Below are 20,745 nucleotides of genomic sequence, written 5' to 3'. Positions count from 1 at the left end.
CGTTTTTATCTGTACTAAACAAGATCAAACCAAAAACTATTCTGCACAATGTAAGATACCTAGAACAATGGAGTTGAGGCCACCTTAAAGAATCGTTATTTATTTCAAGAAATTGAAATATTAGATTGCAACAGGAGAATAGGGGTAAGGGAGTTCATCTGAGAATCCTGATGTCCAGCAGTAGGGCATATTTTGGGAACGGGACTGTTTTATCATAAGTGGAAGATGCCGAATTTGGGAATCCGAATTATATTCTATTTTTTATTTAGGTTTCTATAAGGCTTCTATTAGTTCTGATATCCTAGCCAGAGGTATTCATCTATATGTAGTGCCATGGTTGTTATTCATGGTGCTGTCCTTCTTGACTTGGACTAAAAGAGATCACCTTTGTAGCTCACGCCAACGTTCCATAGTATGAATTAAGGACTTGTTGAATTGTATGTCACTATTACTGTGCGCCATCAATCAAATTTCCCTACCCTTTCAAGCGTTACGTCTTTGTGCAATTTCAGTCTTTAGCTAAAGGTCTTTAGCAAATTCACTCTGTAGCGTATCCTTCATTTTGGCTAGTTAAAATAAGATCATGGCCAAGAAGTTGTTCTTTCTGCTTTGGGCTTTAACTATATGACGGATTTCATACTAGTAAAAGACTAATTACATGGCCTGTAGACATTTTGACTACGATTTACATTAAGAAAAACAGGTCTCCTGAAAACCAAATTTATATTGTAACTAGCCATGTTATTGCTGTAAGGATAGCTGGATCTAAAAGACACTTCATCTTCTATTTGGAAAACCAATAAAACGATGGCTTTTCAAGAGGGCTCGAATCCTACCGGGCAAGGAGTTGACGAGAAGGCATGAATAATTTGCAACAGTTCAGTTTCCAAACCAGTGGGCAGCACATATTGAAGACATTTCTGAGTTAAATAATATTCGATTTGAATTTTTTCCTGCAAACATCGCATAGAAGGTGTATTCAGAGTGTGGTGAAAGGCATAAAGCAACGTTTCTTAGCTTAGCTTACGTGCTGATTTAAAAGTTGAAATTATGCAGGGAGACGTTAAAGATGTCTTTATAAGGTACCATGCACATATAAGTTCCAACTCTTTTTGAAAGGCAGGATGAAATATTTCCGAACAATTTCATGGGATATTGAGCCATTAATTAGAAATTGTATCGTCGGATAAAAAAAATATCAAACTTCAGCCGAAGTTTTAAAACACTCGGAATTTAAATGCGAATTTTTCTGTTGAAAAATTCAAATACAAATTTTACTATTGAAATCAATTGCATTGCTGTAGGAGTGAATATAATGTGTATCATTTTAATCAACCTAATTCATAATATGCATTTGCATAAACAATTTGTTATATACTTTAATGTAGGATAATTGTCCTCTTGTTCCTAACCCTAACCAAGAAGATACAGACTCTGATGGACCCGACAGACTAGGAGATGCTTGCGACAATTGCCCAACTGTTCCCAACTCGGACCAATTAGATTCAGATGGCGATGGAATTGGAGATTCTTGTGATGAAGATGCAGATAATGATGGTGAGTATAAAAATGGTAAATGTTAGAAACTAGTTTCCTAAAATGGTGATTACATACCATTGAACGCAAAGCTAGTAGGCTATCTTTGCAAGAATGGTCAAAATATTCTGTACAATAAGTAGAATGCAAAAATTAACTGTGTTTTAAGGGGGAAAAAAAGAACTCACTTTATTATACGCTAGTAAAGTAGGTAGGCCAAAAAGCCAAATATTTGTTAGTACACTAACTGGAGAATAAAAATCAAAACGAAATTTTCTGAGGGCTTCTGAATTTGTCTTATTAGATGCGATCATCTGTGGCAGAAGAATGCTGCTCTATTTGCTGATTTTTTTTAATGAAAAGGACAGACATGAAATTGATTCATAATGCTGGGAGTTTATTGGGGCCTTTATAAGTTAATCGCTTTCGTTTTTACTTTTAAGCGACAGAAAAACCGGTCTAAGATCACATGAAATTAACTCATCAGCTAATTTCCAGTGCTCTTATGAAATCATACCCAACAAAAAATAATTTTGCCATTATAGAGTTAGATTTCAATAAAGTATTTGATATTATTCCACATGCCGTTTTTTATATAAATTGGAGCAATGTGACATTGGGGAAGGGAACTTACTATTTTGGATAAAGGGATGGATGGATGAGAAGGAGAGAGTACTTATAAATGCCAATTGCCCTTCTAAACTAATGTAATGTATTGGATGGGATCCCTCACTATGTTTAATTTTTATCAGTGATATTGATGTAATCTTTTTAGTTTAATGTTTTCTGATGTTACAAAAGTGAGAGTGGTGGTTAATTATGTTAATCAAGGTGTGTTACTTCAAGAAGATGTAGATAAACTAGGCGGTTTATTGAAAAATGGAAACTGAGTTTTAATATAAAGAAATTTGGGTTTTAGTAATATAAACTCAAGATAGTTGAGAATGAAAAAACCTAGAGGTAATTGTACAGACCAGTGGTGCGTTATCCTATAGGCAAAAAAGACATCAGCCTAGGGCCCTGATCAGAAGGTCCCAAAATCACTGTTTCAAAAACTTATTGCTGTTTTTTACTAATATTTTTAAGTGATTTTTATCGGAAACTGAACTTTCTACCTGCGAAGGTTAAATAACTTTACTTGAAGATTAATTTGAAAAGGTACGTTTTTTTAAAAATGGTTATACCGATTTCAATGACAATTTATATTTAGTTCTTCCTTAAATAGTTGAGTTAATTGAAAAAATAAAGACTGCCTTCTATGCAACCGGCATTGCTGGCGCCCTTATGCTTAAGGCAGTATAGTAGTAGGGAGAAGGTAGCCACGATCTTGTCAACCAGCCTTGAGTGAATGTCCAAGCAGAACTGAGGTGCAGCGGAATAATTCAGCAATTTTTGATTTTAAGGAGTATAAGAAATCTAAATGAACCACTGTAAGAAACATAAAAAAACGAGTGTTAGAACATTAAATATTGAGTGACAGAAGAACACGGTGAGGCTGAACTTCGTTCAGCTCTCCTTGTTTTTCTGTCACTCAATATTTAACGTTGATGGGGTCTTAAAATTCCATTTTGCTTGGGGCCCCATGAAGGTATAACGCTCCACTGCTACGTTATACCATCATACCATCACGAAGTTTTCCTAGCAGTGTAGACAGGCCGCTGCATCATGAGTTCTAATGATTTGGAGAGCAGACACAAAAATGTGATTATATAGCTCTATATCAATAGAGCTATATCATTTGCTTTTGCAGTAGATGTGATGAGTTTATGACGAAGAGTATTCATAGGGAGGGTGTACAATAAATAAAATAATATAAAAAATGCCTTTATTATTCTACCCCCTAAAACTGGGGTTAATTTTCTATGTATTAAATCGCCCTTTGCAGGGCGATTTAATACATAGAAAATTAACCCCAGTTTTATTATTACAAGTCTGCTTATATAATACCATAATACGAGGTCCACTCTTTACGGGCAGTTTGGAAAGATAGAAATCGGCTTAGTGTGTTTTAGATATATTGTAGACACCTAATTAAAATGCAGTTATATCATAAATCATTTAAGTAGGCATTCGAACAGAATCTATCAAGTTTTTCAGGAGCACCAATTCTTGAAATACTCAATCTATACAATATGAATATTATATCGCAGAAACAAATCAAAATCAAATTATTATATTAGGGTTACCTGTAATTGATTACATCAACCCATATTTGTGTCTGTAAATTGCATGTGTTCCTGGTCGATTTGCCTGTTTTTCTGGACGAAAAACCCTCAGTCTGGTGGTGAAAAAAACCTTGCTATCTACGCCCGAAACCGACTAACTCAGCCATAGAGTGAAAAAAGGCCATTAAAGTTCTTCGCGTCATCGACGGGATTCGAACACAGGCCTTTTCCACCCGGTGTGGGGAGGATGGTGACGATACCACTGTGCTACCGCGCAGACATATCGCAGAAACAAAATTAAATAGAATTAATGAAATTTAGAACCTTGAGATGACCATGAGAACTCTGGCACTGAATAAATATTTTATTATTTTTTAACGCTGATAGAAATATGTTAGTGTTTTAGTAGACTTTCAGCTAAATATTTACAGTATTTTTATTTTCTATTTTTGTTTTAATCGAAATATAAACGACAGAAGCTGAGTCAAAGCCGATATGCGCTTAACGATAAAGACATTTAAATATCTTCTGAAGCAAAAGAACTCTTGTTGGGCCAAAGTACACTTCGCTTACTCTTGAACGTCAACTGCATTTCAAGGTTGTTCTGTTATGAGCTGCCCATCGGCTGATATAAATTATTCAATTCTCACTAAATGTGTCATTATACATTTTGGAACATCTTGACAGCAGGACTTGCATCACTTCAAGAACATGTGGATGTCTCATGTAGCGATCAAACAAATTGCTCTCTTAAGTTAAAAGAGAATTTATAGAAATTCCCACCCATTTGAACTTACGTTCCTCTTATTTAAAACTGGATACGTTGAAAATCTGCTAAATCAGAGATATGCAAGCTTATTTTTTTTTGTGAGAGGAAAGAGGATATACTTAAAGAGTAATTTAAATGCCGAAGAGGTTGGAATGTGCTATTCGTTGGAAGAGAGACGCCCGAAATTCTGCTCACACCCAGTGTATGCTGTAACATTTGTTTCTCAAGCTAGCCGGTTGAGAAGTAATAATAGCCAAAAGTTTTGCTATTTTGTGTTTTCTCTTTTCAACAGAAATAACTGCCCTCATGAGTAAAAATTAGTAATTTTTTAACATTTTTCTGTTACACATTTTTCCTGCAGGAAAAATGACAGGCCATCTGTAGCGTTTCAACGGTGAGTTAGTTAATTAGTTATGTTAATTAACAATTCTCAGAATTATTTTGACTGGCCCACGTTCTTAAAGAAGCGCACTCTACGACTGCAGTTTAGAACCAATCAAAGTGCTCAAAGAAATCTGAATTGTTTTCTAAAGATGGTAATACTAGATCCACAAACAAGATGCCTTTTTGATCCTCTGCTTTTTCTGATGAGAATGTCCGAAATTAATTGAGAGAATTTGTCGCTATCTTGCTCATTTTCTAAAGTCCATTGCACAACGTTGCCAAGTTCTAAGTTATCAATGTCAAGAAAGTTTATCGGAGAATCCCTAATTATGGGAGATGAGTCGTGTCTTTTAATAGAGATAAATTTCTGGCATATGAAACTCTCCCATCGGTAAATTGGATCTTTCGTACAGCTCGAAACACTGTCAAATATAAACCCGCATTTTAAGCTTGCTTCGAACAAACTTAATACCTTATTCTGGAATGTATGCAATTTTTTAGAAAACCGTGACACCAGATCTGTTTAGCGATTCTAAGGTTTGCTTTGTTAATACCACAAGATTTATTCTTAAAGTTTTATTAGGCTTACTAGCTATCTAAATATATCAAAATAATTATGTCTTAAGCCACTGAAATTGTTTCTTTGCCCACATAAAATTAATAGCTAATTAACATCTTGGGGATATTTTTAGATGGTAAATTAGGTTTAAAATGTGTTCTGAAAGGACTAGATAATTGTTTTAGACATGTGGTTTATAAAACGTCAAAGTGGAAAAGTTCAGATCGATGTTTTTCATCTTGGATGCTGTGTGAATGATTCTATATTCTCGTATAATTTCATTTTTGTTAGATTAATTCTAAACACGAAAGGCTGCAGCATATAAGATCAAAGCTTTAAAAAAGCGATTGCTCAAGGCTGCATCAATTTCTATAAACAGCATTTTTAAAAAAAAAATACAAATCAAAGGAAAGTTTTTCTCAAAGAATGAATGTTGGAGTTTACAACACGGACAGAATGGTGCCTGGCCATCGGAATTCTCCTCTTCTGAATGATTTTACTGAAAGAAGCGGAATGGAAAAGATACCAGTTCTAAAGAATGTGTCTAACAAACTGAATGTCTCTGTAATAGGAATGGATTGAGATTGTGATGGGTGTGTCATTGATTAACCTGATTCACCCCCTCTTCTTTTGAAAAGAGTCAAAGATATTTATAGAGATTTGGTGGCGCTACCCACAGCATTAGATTGATTTGGATTATATGTGGGAGCAAGAGTCGAGGGAAAAAAAAGGGAAACCTACTTTATTGGATGATAAAGCTATAGATATGAAGCTGTTGGAATACCATTATGATAATATTATTCCAAGAAGATACGTCTAATATTTTCTATAATATGGAGTACAATATTATTGTACTCCATATTCTAGAAAATATGCAAGAAAACAAAGTAGTTTCTCTGGTTCTTCTTTAAATTTGTTTAAACTATCCAATTCCCCAATAATGGGATGAAGCGTGTTCCAGCAATCAACCACCCATTGGCTGAAGGCAGATTTCCACACATCTATTCTGCAACCATCCTTCCATACTTTGAATTTATGTCCCCTCATGTGCATTGTCTGAGAAAGAGGAAGAATTCCATCAGCACTGAGTGTGCTCAAGCCATTCAAAGTCTTAAACACCTCAGTCAGATCACTTCGTAGGTGTCTAGTCTGCAGACGCTGCAATTTGCAGAACTTAAGTCTTTCTTGGTAAAAGCACCCGCTTTGACCCCCTCATCAGTCTCGTTGCCCTTCTTTGTACTCGTTGAAACTCTACCTGTAGCAGTGCTCCAAGGCCTGTATGCAGTACTCAACATGTGTCCTGACCATTGCCTTCTGCAATGGGATAATCACCTCCTTGTCCTTGCTAGCAAAATTCCTGTATATCATAGACAAAAGCCTATCAGCTGTCTTTAGCAGCCAGTTTACACGGCGCAGAGGACTCCATAACCGACTGAACAATATCTCCAGCTCATCTGAAAAAAAGACATTGAACTTCATGAAAGGATCCAAATAAGGGCCCTCGTGGGTAGCACAGTTGGTAGTATTGCTCTCCTCCCCACACAGGGTGGAAAAGGCCTGAGTTCGAGTCCGTCGATGATGTGAGTAATTTTTACTGGCCTTTTTCAAAAGGTGGCCGAGAAACTGGTTTTTCGTCCAGTAAACAGAAAATTGACCTCAGAACACACGCAGTATGACCTTAATCTGATTGTCATTTGAACTTGTTCTCGTTCGTTCTACCTTGCTTAGCAAGAAACATGTGTAATATGTAATGAGCATATGACCATCCAGCCTTTGATATCAGTTGTAAAGAACTCGGTTATGCCTTAATAAATGTTATCGTCGGTATCACAGTTGCGCTCGCTTTTCTTCTACATCGTGTGGAAAAGGCCTGGGTTCAAATCCTTTCGAGACGAAAGGAATTCCTTTGAGATTTTCTCTTACTCTGGCAGAGTTAGTCCGTCTTGGACAAGAGCTGCATTATCTTATCTCCCGAAAGCTGGTTTTTCGTCCAGAAAACAGGCAAACCCTAAAGAGTACACGTAATTACAGGCACGACATACTGAATCCTTAGTTGTTTTGGCGTTTAATATACACTTCACATCAATACAAGATACTGCATTCTGGGAAGTACTTATGCGTTTACATAATCCGCAAGAAAATGCTAAATATTCCCTGCCCATATTGCAACACCTGGTAATCTCCAGACAGTTTAGGGAAGCGATTCGTAACTTGTGGTTCACGGACCCTAAAAGATCCGCGAAGGTAGTACTAGTGTATCAGCTATTTTCAGTGCAGTAAACTATATGGTTTGCCAATAATCTGTACGTGAGTTTTGAATTATTATTATTTTTTTGTAATTTTAGTCACTTGACGAAATTCTGAGAAATTATATTGAAGTTTTGACAGGTGAAAAATGGAAAAAAACGAATTAATTATTAGTTAATAAAAACAGCTGATGAAGAGGAACCTTTAAAAATATGAGGTAGAATAGGGAAAAAATAATAAAAGGGTCTTTGTTGGGAAACAGTAGTCCAGGGTGCTCCCTAACAGAATCTGCTGACTTCTTTGAACACCTAGTACACACGTGTTGAAGGCCACCCTGTCTGTTTGTCTCATAATTGCAGAAGGACTTTCATTCATACGCGCAATTCAATTCAGAGTTCTGTATGCACAATGGAAGTGGTCATCTTAGAACTGATCCAGTTGCAGCTTTGTCAACGTACAAGTAACTGAGAGATCTTTGGTTTTCAATAGGTTTATGTGATCACAGTGTAAATACTCTTCCTCTCAAGTACTTTAAGTACTGTAGTTTTCTGCAGTATCTCTCAAGTACTTTGTTTAATTTATTATTTTCTAATTATGAAACTGAACACTTACATAAGTAGAAATTGATATTCTTGTTACAGTTTATAAATTGTATTCTCGCCAAGGCTGTACCACTTGTCGAGTCGATATTTGCAAGTGATGGTGTATTGCAATCTCCGTGTAATCTTCAAAGAAAGGCAATTTTAATTTCATGGCCTCATCTATCTTACCTATGCTTTAAAACTGTGAACTGCTTACAAGTTCATGAATGTGTTTATTCATTCATTCTTATTAAATAAAGCATCCATAAAATTTCAAGTATTACAATTTGTAACAAGGATTGGTCACCTAATTTCTCCATTTGTTGATAGAAACAAAACGAGATCTCAGTAATAAGGGCACCAAAATCGGATTATAACCACTGTGTTGAATTTCAAGAAAGAGTTTTTTCTTGCGAAAACGTTTACCATTCATTATCTGGCATGCACCATAAACCGCTCACAACCCCTTCCTTTTGAGTTTCGGACCCCACATTGAACAAAGAGCCGACTCTCTGTAATGACCAGTATTTGTCAATCAGATGCTCTACTTTACACTCACCTGCATCCTCCTCATACGGGCCTTCGTGAGAGTATAGTGGTTTTTGCTACCTGTTACTCGTGTGGAGGGGTCTAGGTCTGAATCCCTTTGGAGATTGGAGGACATTTTAAAAGCCTCTTCAATTAGAGCTGTAGTTAGCCCTTCTCAGACGATGGGAGTTGGATTCCCTGCGAGTTAATAGGGCATTTCAGTTCGCATAACATTAAAATCGGTCTATGAATACGCACTTGTAGTATCGAGTGACCTTCGCTCGACACCCAGTGTCCAGCAAAGCTCAGGCTACAACAGAACTTATGGTGACTGGCAATATTTAGTTTACTATAAGTGCTAACACGAATGGCTTCTAATGTAGACGACGTAGCTCTCTCAATGTTCAAAGTAAACAAGAGATTTCATTCAGGACTGAAATTAAATCAATAAGGCAGGTCTCTTCGGGGTCATACGATTAATCCAATACATAAATATGCATGTAGTTTCCATTTAATATCCCTTTAAGTGAATTGTAGAGGGTTGTTTTGTTTTTAATTATTACACATTTTAATTAGGCGTACCAGTCGTGTTATTGGAAATAACTATTGACATGTTTACTGGTGGCACTATATTTAAGGCTAAACATTTACTGAATTAGCCGAATCGCTGAACAAATAAAAGAAAATCACCAACAGGAGCTCGTTCCGCTCCAGAAAACATAAGACCGGTGTAGTATAGAATTTCAGAGTTTTGAAAACATTTATTTCAGGCTTTTCTTTAAGATATCTTTACACCACGTGCTGACAGTGTAATTCAGTAGTAAAAAGACAAAATCAATTTCAGAAAACTTCGAGTAAATCCAGGAGTGCTGGCAACTTCACCAGTGCTTGTTATTGAAACAGCAGTTCTGAAATTGTTGGCTTAAGGTTGACCTAAAGGAAAAGAGAAAATTAATTAAAATGTGGAATGGAGTTTCCTTTTGTATGTTTAAGGAAAATAGCTGTTGTTTGCGATAAAACATTCCTTTAGAAAAAGGAACTTTTCCAAAAATATAGAAAAGAAAAATGTTCAGTCAGTTCAAGTTGAACAGAGTTTGAGTCTATAAAAAATAACAACAAATAAGCAAACGCAGGTTTCGTTTTCTAGAAACAGTCTTAATTATTAAATTTCTGTCTACCTTGGTGGAATTGTTATTAAGCATTCTTAAGGTACAAATCGACTGAAGGTAGTTTTAAACTTTACAAATTTCTTTCATGTACAATAGTCCTAGCTTTCAAGAGCAGATACGATTAGAAGTAAAACTGAAATCAATGAATGGCCCAACTTTTGAGAATTCCAAATAAGAAGCAAATAATGAAATCCGCCAAATATTAAAGAAAGAATAATTATTACTTTTTTTCACAAAAGTTTGCGATGATTTTTGTCGCAGATTTCTTTTTACCATTTCCTTGTTCGAATTTTTCCGTCCTTCGTTTGCAAAAAGAATAATCGTTTCTGTGTATATATGCATTTGTTCATCACTGCAGAAAGTTGCTTTGTGTAACTGACATTCTCTTTCAAGGGATTCCCAATTCATTGGACAATTGTCCTGACATACCGAACAGCGACCAAAAGGACACCGATGACGACGGACTTGGAGATATGTGCGATAATTGCCCCGGGGACGTCAATCCTAATCAGGTATGTGCATTTTTTTTGGCTACAACTTTCAAATAGTATATTAATAATAGTCCTACTGAGCACTTAAACACTATAATAACGAGCAGAAGGATTTTAGCAGTTGGCAGTCATTTGTACTTCCTTTGGGGAAGAACTTGAAACTTAAAGTGCTTAATCGGCTGAAAGACAAGTTAACCACTATGATTTCTCATCTGTCTACTACTGAATCCACATACAATTGACTTTAAGAAATTCAGACAGTCTTTCTTATTATTGTAAGAAAATTGCTTCCTTTTCTTAGGAAGTAATCATTGTAATCACACAAAAATCCCATGGTTTCCCCCTCTGTAATTAGATTATTGGTGAAAAATTAGATGAACAGTACATGGATATGTGTTGTGCCTTACGTAGGGCGCCCCTAAAAAAAAAAAAAAGTAAAGTGCAGCCATTATCAACCCACTACAGGGTGGAAGCCTCCTCAACAATTCATGCTGAGGGAAATGGACCATAATCTGCCACGCTGGTCCAGTGCGGGTTGGCAGATCGACCGTATTCAGCAGTCAGGGGCTTGAACCCCGGTCTACTCAAAGAGCGTGTGCTACTGCACTCCCGCTCCTGCCCACTCGGCTACGGGCGTCCCTAAACGTTAGTTCAATTCCACCGTGGTATAACTGTAATGATATAGAACTTTGTACAATGGCCAGAAATGTAATGTTCGGTCAGTGTGTGGGTTATTTCTGGCCACTTTGCTACTGGGAAGCATCGAATACCAGGAAGACTGTTTCCCGGTACCCATCCACACCACAAGGAGGTGGACCACGGATATACACTAATGTTAAAACTGTCCTACCAATAAGAAATAACGAAAGAGATCAGGAGGCAAATATTAATAAAATTAAAGATGGTGATCAATAGACCAAATTGTGCACTTTTGTATATTCTTGTCCTTTTTATGCAGCTAGTTTCAAAATGTGTCTTCAAAGTTGAGTAGGTGACGCTGGTTGTGAAACCAAGCAAATATTAATATAATGTTTGAACGGCACGTGCAAAAAAGTGACCTTTCATCTGAATTGTTGAATTTAAACAACCTCAAAAGGTAAGTAAAACAGTGTATTTTCAATTAAATTTAGGTAGATTCAAACCACGCATCGCTTACCCACCCTCGATTATTTAACAATCTTATCAAACTTCTATTCTCAGCCTGTTCCCCGAAGTTAACTCCTGTTCTTCATTATATTTTTAAAATATCCCATTCTACGAGAATTTTTATGAAATGCAGAAACCGGTTCACATTCTGCCAATTTCAAAATGGAACATAAATCTTACTACCCATTTTACCGCAATTACTTCTCTTTGCAAAATGAAGGAGAAATCCATTAACACCATTTCCTAAACTACCTTGAAACTTTCGACTTGATTAATGATCGCCAATATGAAATTTTCATGATGTCATGCATTACAAGGAAAGTAATCCGTTAAAACAATTAAAGTTCGAGATAAATGCGAACTGCATAATTTTACTGTAAATTATACATCGGTGTAATGTACCTACAATAAACAGATACGTTATAATACCTACAATAAGATATAATAAGTAAATTATTCGTCTATCTATCTACTACATACAAAATAATTGACACATTGTATACGTGTAAAACAGAAACTATAAACATTAGAAATTCTAGACCTAACGTATCACCTTCATTAAAATAACCTAATTCTAAATAACTGATTAAAATAACGTGAAAAGAGAAATATAATGTAGACTGAAGACCTCCATGTTTGATCGTGTGCACTCTATAGTCACCAGTAAAATTATTTAATATTATTCTACAATATAATCACTCGGTTAAAACTGCACTGATTTCAAAATGCTTCTCCTGAAATGCAAACTTTGTAAATCTCCATCCGGAAGCAGCTTTTGAAATTGTAAAATTGAAAGTAAACCTTCTTTTGAGCCGATTATAATAATTTAGTTTAAATATTCATGGTCGAACTCGGATAATGGCTGAGTAATCTGTAATGGGAAAACACGAGAAACTCAAGAAACTGTTTCTGATATTTTCAGGCCTTGGGCTAATTTTTGCACTTGATTCTCCAGTTTTCTTTCCGCGTGTGTCTTCATCTTCTAATTTTTCAACTAACGCTAGTATTACAAGGCTTTCTTTTTTTACCTACTCTTTTTCCGTTCCTGTCAACCATTTTACTTTCGCTATAAATCATTTACAGGTTTTTCTGGATGAAGGTATTTTAAACTCCTTATTATATGATAAACTTAAACCTTGCTCTATGCATTCAAGAACTTTTGACTTCGTGGCTAAGTTAGTTGGTCTCATGTCAGGATAGCACTAGGTTATCCTCGAGTGGCCCTAATATGACACTTTTTTTTAAAATACTTTCTGCTACTGTGTGATGAGTCGAAGAGGAAAGGGTATCCTATGCAATCAAAATACCTCGACCTCCATTTCATGCAATGAAATGGAGGTCTGAAGTATTTAAACTTTAGCTGGATTCGTTATTCTGTATGATCAGTAGCAGGCAGAGATATTTTTGATGAGTTGATATAGTGAACAGGCCAGATCTGGAATAACTTCGATTCCCTTACTAAATAAAATACAAAGTGTAGTTTAAAAGCATCTTTAATCAACGTCGGTTCTTAATAAACTAATCTCCCATGGCATTTTTCGCTGATCTATGTCTCATGGGTGTATTATACGATGTTTTGAGATGCGTCTGTTTATATTATTTTCTGTCTAAGAGGGATACTTCAGAAGTCTGACCTTCAACAAGTTATGACACTCCAGTGGAGTTTTCCCGAACAACACATGAAACTTCTGGAGGTCCGTACGCATGAATCCAGTTTGCAATTTTCACAATCGAAAGCTGAGGACTTGATGAACACACCCTTATCCCCGCCATTTGTATGCAATGTACGGTCGATACTAATGCCACCGGACGGGAGCAAACTTGCGCAAACATCGCACAATAGCTGAGACATACTCGAAATATTCATAGCGTTAAGATTTTTAGCATATAATTAAACAAAAATTGTAAAATTGAAAGTAAATCTTCGGTAATCTTATTCCTATGTTGTTTGACTTTATTCTTAAATAAAGTTAGACAACATAGGAATAAGATTTATTAACATTTATTTATTCTTAAATAACTTTATTCTTGACCCAGAAATTCTCACGATGCAATAACTGCGTATACATCAGTTTATAACTGGATGGAGGAATTTAAAGCCAAATATACGAACAAGCAATAAGGTAGAATTTAGATGTTATCTTCCCACTACTTAATTATCGCTAAAGTTTTATCCTTATAGGTGATACAGTGGTTGCAATCACTTAGGGTTCAAATTTCGTTAATATTGGAGGATTTTTACTTTTTTTTTTTGTTTTTTCAAACCATGGCCGAGCTAGTCGGTCTCGGGCAAAGTTGTACCTTCACCGCCAACGGGAAAAGAAAAAGGCAAACCGATTATTGAATACACAAACCCTACAGATCCAACATACTTACACATCACAGCCTTAGTTGGTTTGGTACAAAACAAAACAACAAAAATATTCTAAATATTCATGATATGCTGATATACTGTAGATATATACTTATTCAACGGACATTTGAATAGACAGCTCTGGACAAATACGTTTCCATGTCAAGGTGTGGTGGAGATATTGAAATTTCTTTCGCGTCCCTAAAATCTACTTAGCCTTGGAGCCAATGCGCTCGAGCACGAGACTCCGACCATAATGAGCGCACTATCCTCTGTGGCCTGTCAATACCACATGTAAGGCTATTCCAATTGTCAGCCTCCTATGTATTTGGGCATGTTTTTCCCTCTACAGATGAGGGTTTTTCGCCTCTCCAGTTCATCCGATTTAATGTAAGTCGGAAATATCACGCCTTGGTTCTTTTCATCCTTTTCGAGAACTGACAGCCGAGGAACTTATGTAATATCGACTTTACGAATTCCATCGCTTCTTGTTCACTACAAAAGCGACATCTGCCTAACGGAGTAAAAGAAAAAACTCTCGTTCTTTTCTAAAGACTCGGCAACATCACTGAATATGCTCATAATAAATCAACACGATTCGCATTTCTGATAACCTTTCAAAGTATCTGTCAAGATTTGCTCCACTTACAATGGTATTCTATTCCCATGTGTTTAGCCCAATATTAGTGGTGTGAAATGTTTGAATTGACCTAGAAAATCCCATTATTAAGTCTGTAGGAGAACAAGCGCAGAGTCTATATTTGTGATTCCAGCCGGGATTTTGAAAGAAAGGGAAAGCAAGAGGATGACCGAAGTGCTGGTAATGAGGACAACCAACAAAAAAGCAGAATGAGGTAAAATATGCGAACCACGTGATAAAAGCATTTGCGATAGCGAAACAGGAACGAACTAGAATATAGAGGCATTGGTTAAATAAAGACAGAAGCGGCATAAAAAGCTGTAACAAAAGTCATGTGATCAAAAATCCCAGTAACCTTTTCAAATTTTATCATCCGCTGTAGATTTATAGCATTCTAAAGAACTGAAGACGCCTAACAGGTTTCATCACTATTTTTAAACCATGCATCTGATATTCCAAAGAGAACACGTTAAAAAAACTGAAAACTTTTTTTGGCAGACAAAATTTCATAATGTTCAGAGTTTAGAAAAGAGAGTTAATTAACTGGTTTGCATTTGCATCATTCGTCCATTCATCAGGAGATGTAGTAAAATGATTTGGAGATTATGTTGACCGCAAATTCCCGTTGCTTACCACCAGGAGGCACCCTATTCGAAATACACGGGTTGCGATAGTAGGTCAAATGTACATGGGTTGTGCACCACCAGTAGGTTTGTTTATTTATTGATATTTACAACGATGTATTCATCTCTTCTCTGTAGTGTTGAAATGTGGGTACTTGCTACCTCTCCCTACAGCTCATAAACAGATTTATGCGGATAAATACTGGCTACTTCGATGGGTCGCCATAAACAGCTCATTCCAGCTGTGAAGATGCACATCCGATTTCTCTTCGACCCTTGACATTCCAAGAATGTAGCCTGTGATTAATAATACTGGACATAACGACAGCAAATTGCTCACTGGGATCTGCTCCGAAGGGTGAATTTTGCAGTGGAGCATCCTCCCCACCCGATAAATCAGGCCGCTTGCTGCACACTTCCTGTGTCGTACATCATGCAGAACTTCATCCGTGGAATTTATTTCTTTAGAAGCAAAGTTTCCTTTATTCAACAGTTGGATGTTAACTGGCGAAGATTTGCAACTGGGAAATCTATCGTAGGTGAATCCTAAGACTTTTCATTTACGTCTTCCCTCCCCCCTTATCATATTCGTTCGTCTCCAAATAGCGTCAATTGTGATTGACTCAAGATGCTGATTTTATAACTGTCCCCACCGTTGTTGTAGGCACGATAACTGTGAAATTCTGACCGACCTTCGTGTGGTCTTTTGTCCCTTCACAAAAGCTTTCAGATACAACTAGGCGGGGGGAGGCTCCTTCAATCTCCCTTGTAAAGTGAAGTGCCTTACATCTATAGATGTCATCCCAAACAAGTTGAAGATGAGCAATTTCACGTAATCTTATTTAAGAATATGTAATCATATTTTATATGCCCTCGCGGGGTAGCACAGTAGATATAATCACCATCATCCCCACACCAAGTGTAAAAGGACTGGGTTCGAATCCCGTCAATGACGCGAGGAATTTTTATTGGCATTTTTCACAAAATGGCTCATTTAGTTGATCTCAGGAGAGTGTAGCATGGATTTTTCTCTTGGAAATTCGTGTTATTTTGTCCAGCAAACATGCAAATCGACCACAATGCAGAATTCCCACGCAATTCGCAGACACAATACACTGAAGCCTCCTAGCCTTAGTTGCTTTGGCGCTTAACACATACATATTTTATATGCATTTTATTTATTTTTGTATAGGTATTATCAATAAATTATCAATAATATTATCAATAAATTATCTGCCTTTTACACTCAACAAGCCATTTCGCGATATGTGTAAAGCCCCGCCCTATTAACTTCTGTAATGAACCTGCTTACTTCGAAGATCCACATACGGGCGTCCTGATCTTATTTCTATTTGCAGGCAGACACAGACAAAGATAGAATTGGAGACGCGTGTGATAGCAACATCGACAGGTAAGTGTATCCTTTAACATTCATAAATTAATGAGTGAAAATTATATCATTAAAACATAAATTATATCAATAAAACATCTTAAATCTATAAAGTGTCGATTTATCATTAATTTCTATTAATATTAGAATTATTTTTGATAATTTTAACCCTGAATAAACATACGTTCATAAAAGACAGTTGCTAGTCAAGTGTTTGACTTCGCTGCGCTCTGTCGATAAAGTATTATCGACTGTATAGTAATAAAGTACTTTGGATATTTTAAAAAGAGTGAACTACTTTCTGTTTTTGATAATTATTGCAGTAACATTTTAATTATAATGTCTGCAAAATATTCATTGACAATTATCACAAAGAGTTACTTGATAAAGTGTGCTATATCTTGAAAACTGTTAAGGAATCCTTTTCTGATTAATGCTCTTAATTCTTGAACTATTAATCTCCCTGATTCTGCACCCATAATTAGTTTTTGTTGATTAACACAAGTCACACGCTCTGATCAGGCAGTATTAATCTATTCTCATATTTTCTGTCTTTCTTTAAGGAAGTTACATCGTACTGATACTCATTAATGCAAATATTTAAATAAATAATAGTCATTTTAATGGATTTACTAATAGTGACAGCGTTTAACTCTTTTTTAAAAAAAGGGATTTTGATGGAATTCAAGACAACATAGACAATTGTCCAGATATACCGAACAGCGACCAGCTAGACACAGATGAAGATGGAAATGGTGAGTATTCTATATTGGCTAGTATAATCCAATTTTATTTTCCAACCACTTATTTTTTGTGAGCTCAATGAGGTCAGGCCGCTTGCACCCTTGTAAAGGCAAATATGAAGAGCATTGAGTATTATAGAAGGATAAGTTTGTTCCATGGATACTTATGGAGGGGAGGGGGAAGCAACAGACCTACTGTAGTGTAGTATTCCAGTATGCATTTAGAACTTAGTGGACCTATGATATACAGTATTCTTGTTGCGTTTTGTTAAAAACCTGTGAACATTTTCTACAAGTGTGTCGCTATCTTTCAGGTGACGTGTGCGATTTTGACAAAGATAATGATGGAATTCCCGACAACAAAGATAACTGTCCTCTTGTGCCCAATCCTGACCAAACAGACACTAACAGTAAGTAGCCATTCAGTATTTTTCTTGAATAAAATGAAATGCTTTTCATTGAATCCTAATATGTTAGTGATGTATTATTAAAAACGAAAATAATGAAAAACCAGCATTAAAAATAAGTAATTTTTCTGTTTATAATGCAGGATGACCACATAAGATCGAATGAGTTGCTTTTATTATAAACGAATGGATTACAATCTATATAAAATAAGTAGCGTAAAATTGTATCGATAATTTAAGTGAACGTTTCCTTCAGGTTTAACAAATGAACCCAAGTTGGATGCCGATGACAGCACTAGCGTAAGTAGCTAGTGATATTCCTCTTTGCTTTCTATAAAAAGCAGCAATTCTTCCAAGCATACCTCTACACTCAATAACCTCGATGGATGGTGTCAAGCATTTCAAAAGGATAAACCACAAGTCGTTTGGAGTTCCTACATTGCTCATTACGGTATTTAGCCATGAGCGGGAGTGCAGTAGCACACGCTCTTTAAGTGGACTGTGGTTCTAGCTCACATGGCTACTAAATGATTTATTGAAAACTTCTCTGGCCTGGTGCTCATGGCCGTCATTTTAAACAAGAAGATGTATATATCTTGTCCATGGCTGTCATTGTCATCAGATACAGCAGTAAAGTACTGTATAGGTTTGATTTCCTTCCATGAAACTCTGGTGTTTTCTATATTTGTAAGGACACGGGTAGGAACCCTTAAGAACGTTTAGACCTAGAAATACTACACGAAATATAGGGTGTGGGCTGTAGGACACTCTTTGTTTTCATATGTAATTTCATTTTAAAGTTTTAAAAAGAGTCGGAAATATGAGTAAAGCTCAATATCAACCTGTTCAGGTCATGTGCTAGTTTTAAACAATGTTTTAATAATTATAAACTGCGCTTGCTATCTCAAGTACCTTTATACTGTGGTTTTTCCCTTCTTTTAAATGCTACCAGGTACGATAGCTGATAATGTAGCAACATAATACTCGTATAAATAAGAAAAAGATGGTACATAAAAGATTTTGCAACACGCCCATAATGTATAGCAGAGGCCAAGGGTTAGAGAAAGGAAAAGATAAAATTGTTTAACTTAATGTATGAAAGCGTTTATGGGGTGACAACGGCGAAGTTGCATAAATCTGTGAAAATTAGATGAGGAAATGACTACTTTGAAGTATACAGTCAACAAAAGAAAAAGTATTCTTAGTTAATTTTAAAACATTTTTTATGACTTGTTCTGCGAACAAATACGAAAGTTGTTTAAATACCACTGTTTCACCACCACTAGCTTGGGTAGATTCGCATAAAAGTTATGCGTCCATTGTTTCAGCAAGAGTAGGATATTTTCGCCATAGAACTTCTTCGGCTGCAGATAAAACCAATTGCAGACAACTTGCTGCGCGTCATCTTGATAGGTTATCACCATGCCTTTTTTCACAGACCTGAAGATATGGAAATTGTGAGGGATGAAGATTCTCTCTGTAAGGGAGAATATAGAAATCTCACTGCATTCCACGTACTTTGGTATTGGTTTGCGTAAGGGCCTTGGGCCTCTGCATAGCGTTAAATAAATAATTAAAAATAAATAACAATAATAAGGCTGAACTGGACGATGGATTACGGATCGCCCACCAGACTGAATGGCCGTGTACGGGGTTCAGACCATATTTATTGGGTCAATAAAATGATTTAATAATAATATCAAATGTTAAAGCTCAGACGTTTTGGGGATGTAGATAGAGGCATCCTCAAAGAAACAATGGAAATGAATCCATCAGGCAAGTAGGGTCCAGGGATTAGTGGTAAAAGTATGATATTAGGTGTAGATCATCAAGAGGCCAATGATCTCTGTCGTGGTGAATTGAGGATTTCCCTTGAAGGGAGTTGCTCAGGTCTTGATGTTTACAAAGTCCAAATCGATTTTTGCCTCTCAACTCAGATATTGGTTTTAGGTATCAATTCGTGTCTTGTTTTCCGTGTAAGGGAGAGTCAGGTACTGCGGTTTCAAAGTCTAAATCGGGTGATGTCACAGTCCAATTGATTGATCTTGCCTGCGGATTTAACTGTAGATGGAACTTGGATGCAAGAAGTGAATCTCAGTTCAGTTGCGTTTCAATGAGGTTGGTGGTCGATGCTATTGGGGGGGTGCCCACAATCTGTCTCAAATTTTATTGTTCTTGGTGGTTTAACAAGCTCCTTACTATTATTCATCTGTTAAAGACGTTCAGTGCAAAGGTGGTGAAGTATTTATAATTATCATGGATATGAATTAGTATATATTCTTAGGCCTTTGGAAAATTAGTAATCTTTGTGATAAATAGATTTCAAGTCTTTGTAATCAGGACCGTTATAAATTATATGGTGCCAAGATTGGTCAGTGCTACAGTGAATCATCTGTGATGCCGAGGGACATAAATTTTTCTTGTATCGACCCATGGCCTGTAAGGAGGTATGTTATGTACAGGTCCGAGGAAAACCAGCTTAGGGCTTTCGGGAATGTGAACGTTACTTCAGGGATGAATTTCTTTTGTAATTGGTCCCTTAATGTATGTTATCCATCTGTCCTTGCTCATCTGCTCCAGGTGAGCAAGAACACACCTTTTCTGTCTTGTGATTCGTTGCTGGGTTGGTGGTGAATCGAAGTAGGAGTAGAGATTCCTTTGGACAGATGCTATAGCATGCCACATGTAATTATTTCAAGGTCTAGAGAGAGGACCGAGGCAAGGATTTGGAGAGCAGGAGTATGAGGATTGGTTACGAGTCCTTGGGGGAGGCGTTGCTTCCAAATTTGAGGGAAAGAGAAAAGGGAGTAAGTTCTGGTGATTGTAAGTAGTATTGTATTACTCTTTGAATGGTGGCTAATTTCTTCTGATTTGTGATAATAGTTGGCCAGTGATACCATACCCCTGCAAGCATATGAGTTGGCTGTGTAAGATGTAGATCTTATAAATATAATAGAAATATTTGTTTTGCTAAAATAAATCCAGGAAGGGCAATGGAAAGTGAAAATTAGTAT

General features: G+C 36.4%; 1 protein-coding gene across 1 annotated transcript in view; it reads left to right on the top strand.

Moving 5' to 3' along the window:
• The window catches only part of LOC150080595 (cartilage oligomeric matrix protein-like), a 301,419-nt gene that overhangs the window by 208,014 nt on the left and 72,660 nt on the right, over positions 1-20,745 (top strand). The window contains exons 14-18 of the mRNA XM_090382000.1: positions 1,389-1,557; positions 10,332-10,450; positions 16,550-16,602; positions 17,251-17,336; positions 17,639-17,734. Of these exons, the coding sequence (XP_090238126.1) occupies positions 1,389-1,557; positions 10,332-10,450; positions 16,550-16,602; positions 17,251-17,336; positions 17,639-17,734 (523 nt within the window). The remainder of the gene's footprint in view (positions 1-1,388; positions 1,558-10,331; positions 10,451-16,549; positions 16,603-17,250; positions 17,337-17,638; positions 17,735-20,745) is intronic.

The sequence above is a fragment of the Mastigoproctus giganteus genome, chromosome 9 (assembly GCF_048544385.1).
Source record: "Mastigoproctus giganteus isolate SK-2022 chromosome 9, ASM4854438v1, whole genome shotgun sequence".
Taxonomy (NCBI): Eukaryota; Metazoa; Arthropoda; class Arachnida; order Uropygi; family Thelyphonidae; genus Mastigoproctus; species Mastigoproctus giganteus.
The sequence above is the reverse complement of the archived record's forward strand: the minus strand, read 5'-3'. Positions and strand labels throughout refer to the sequence as shown.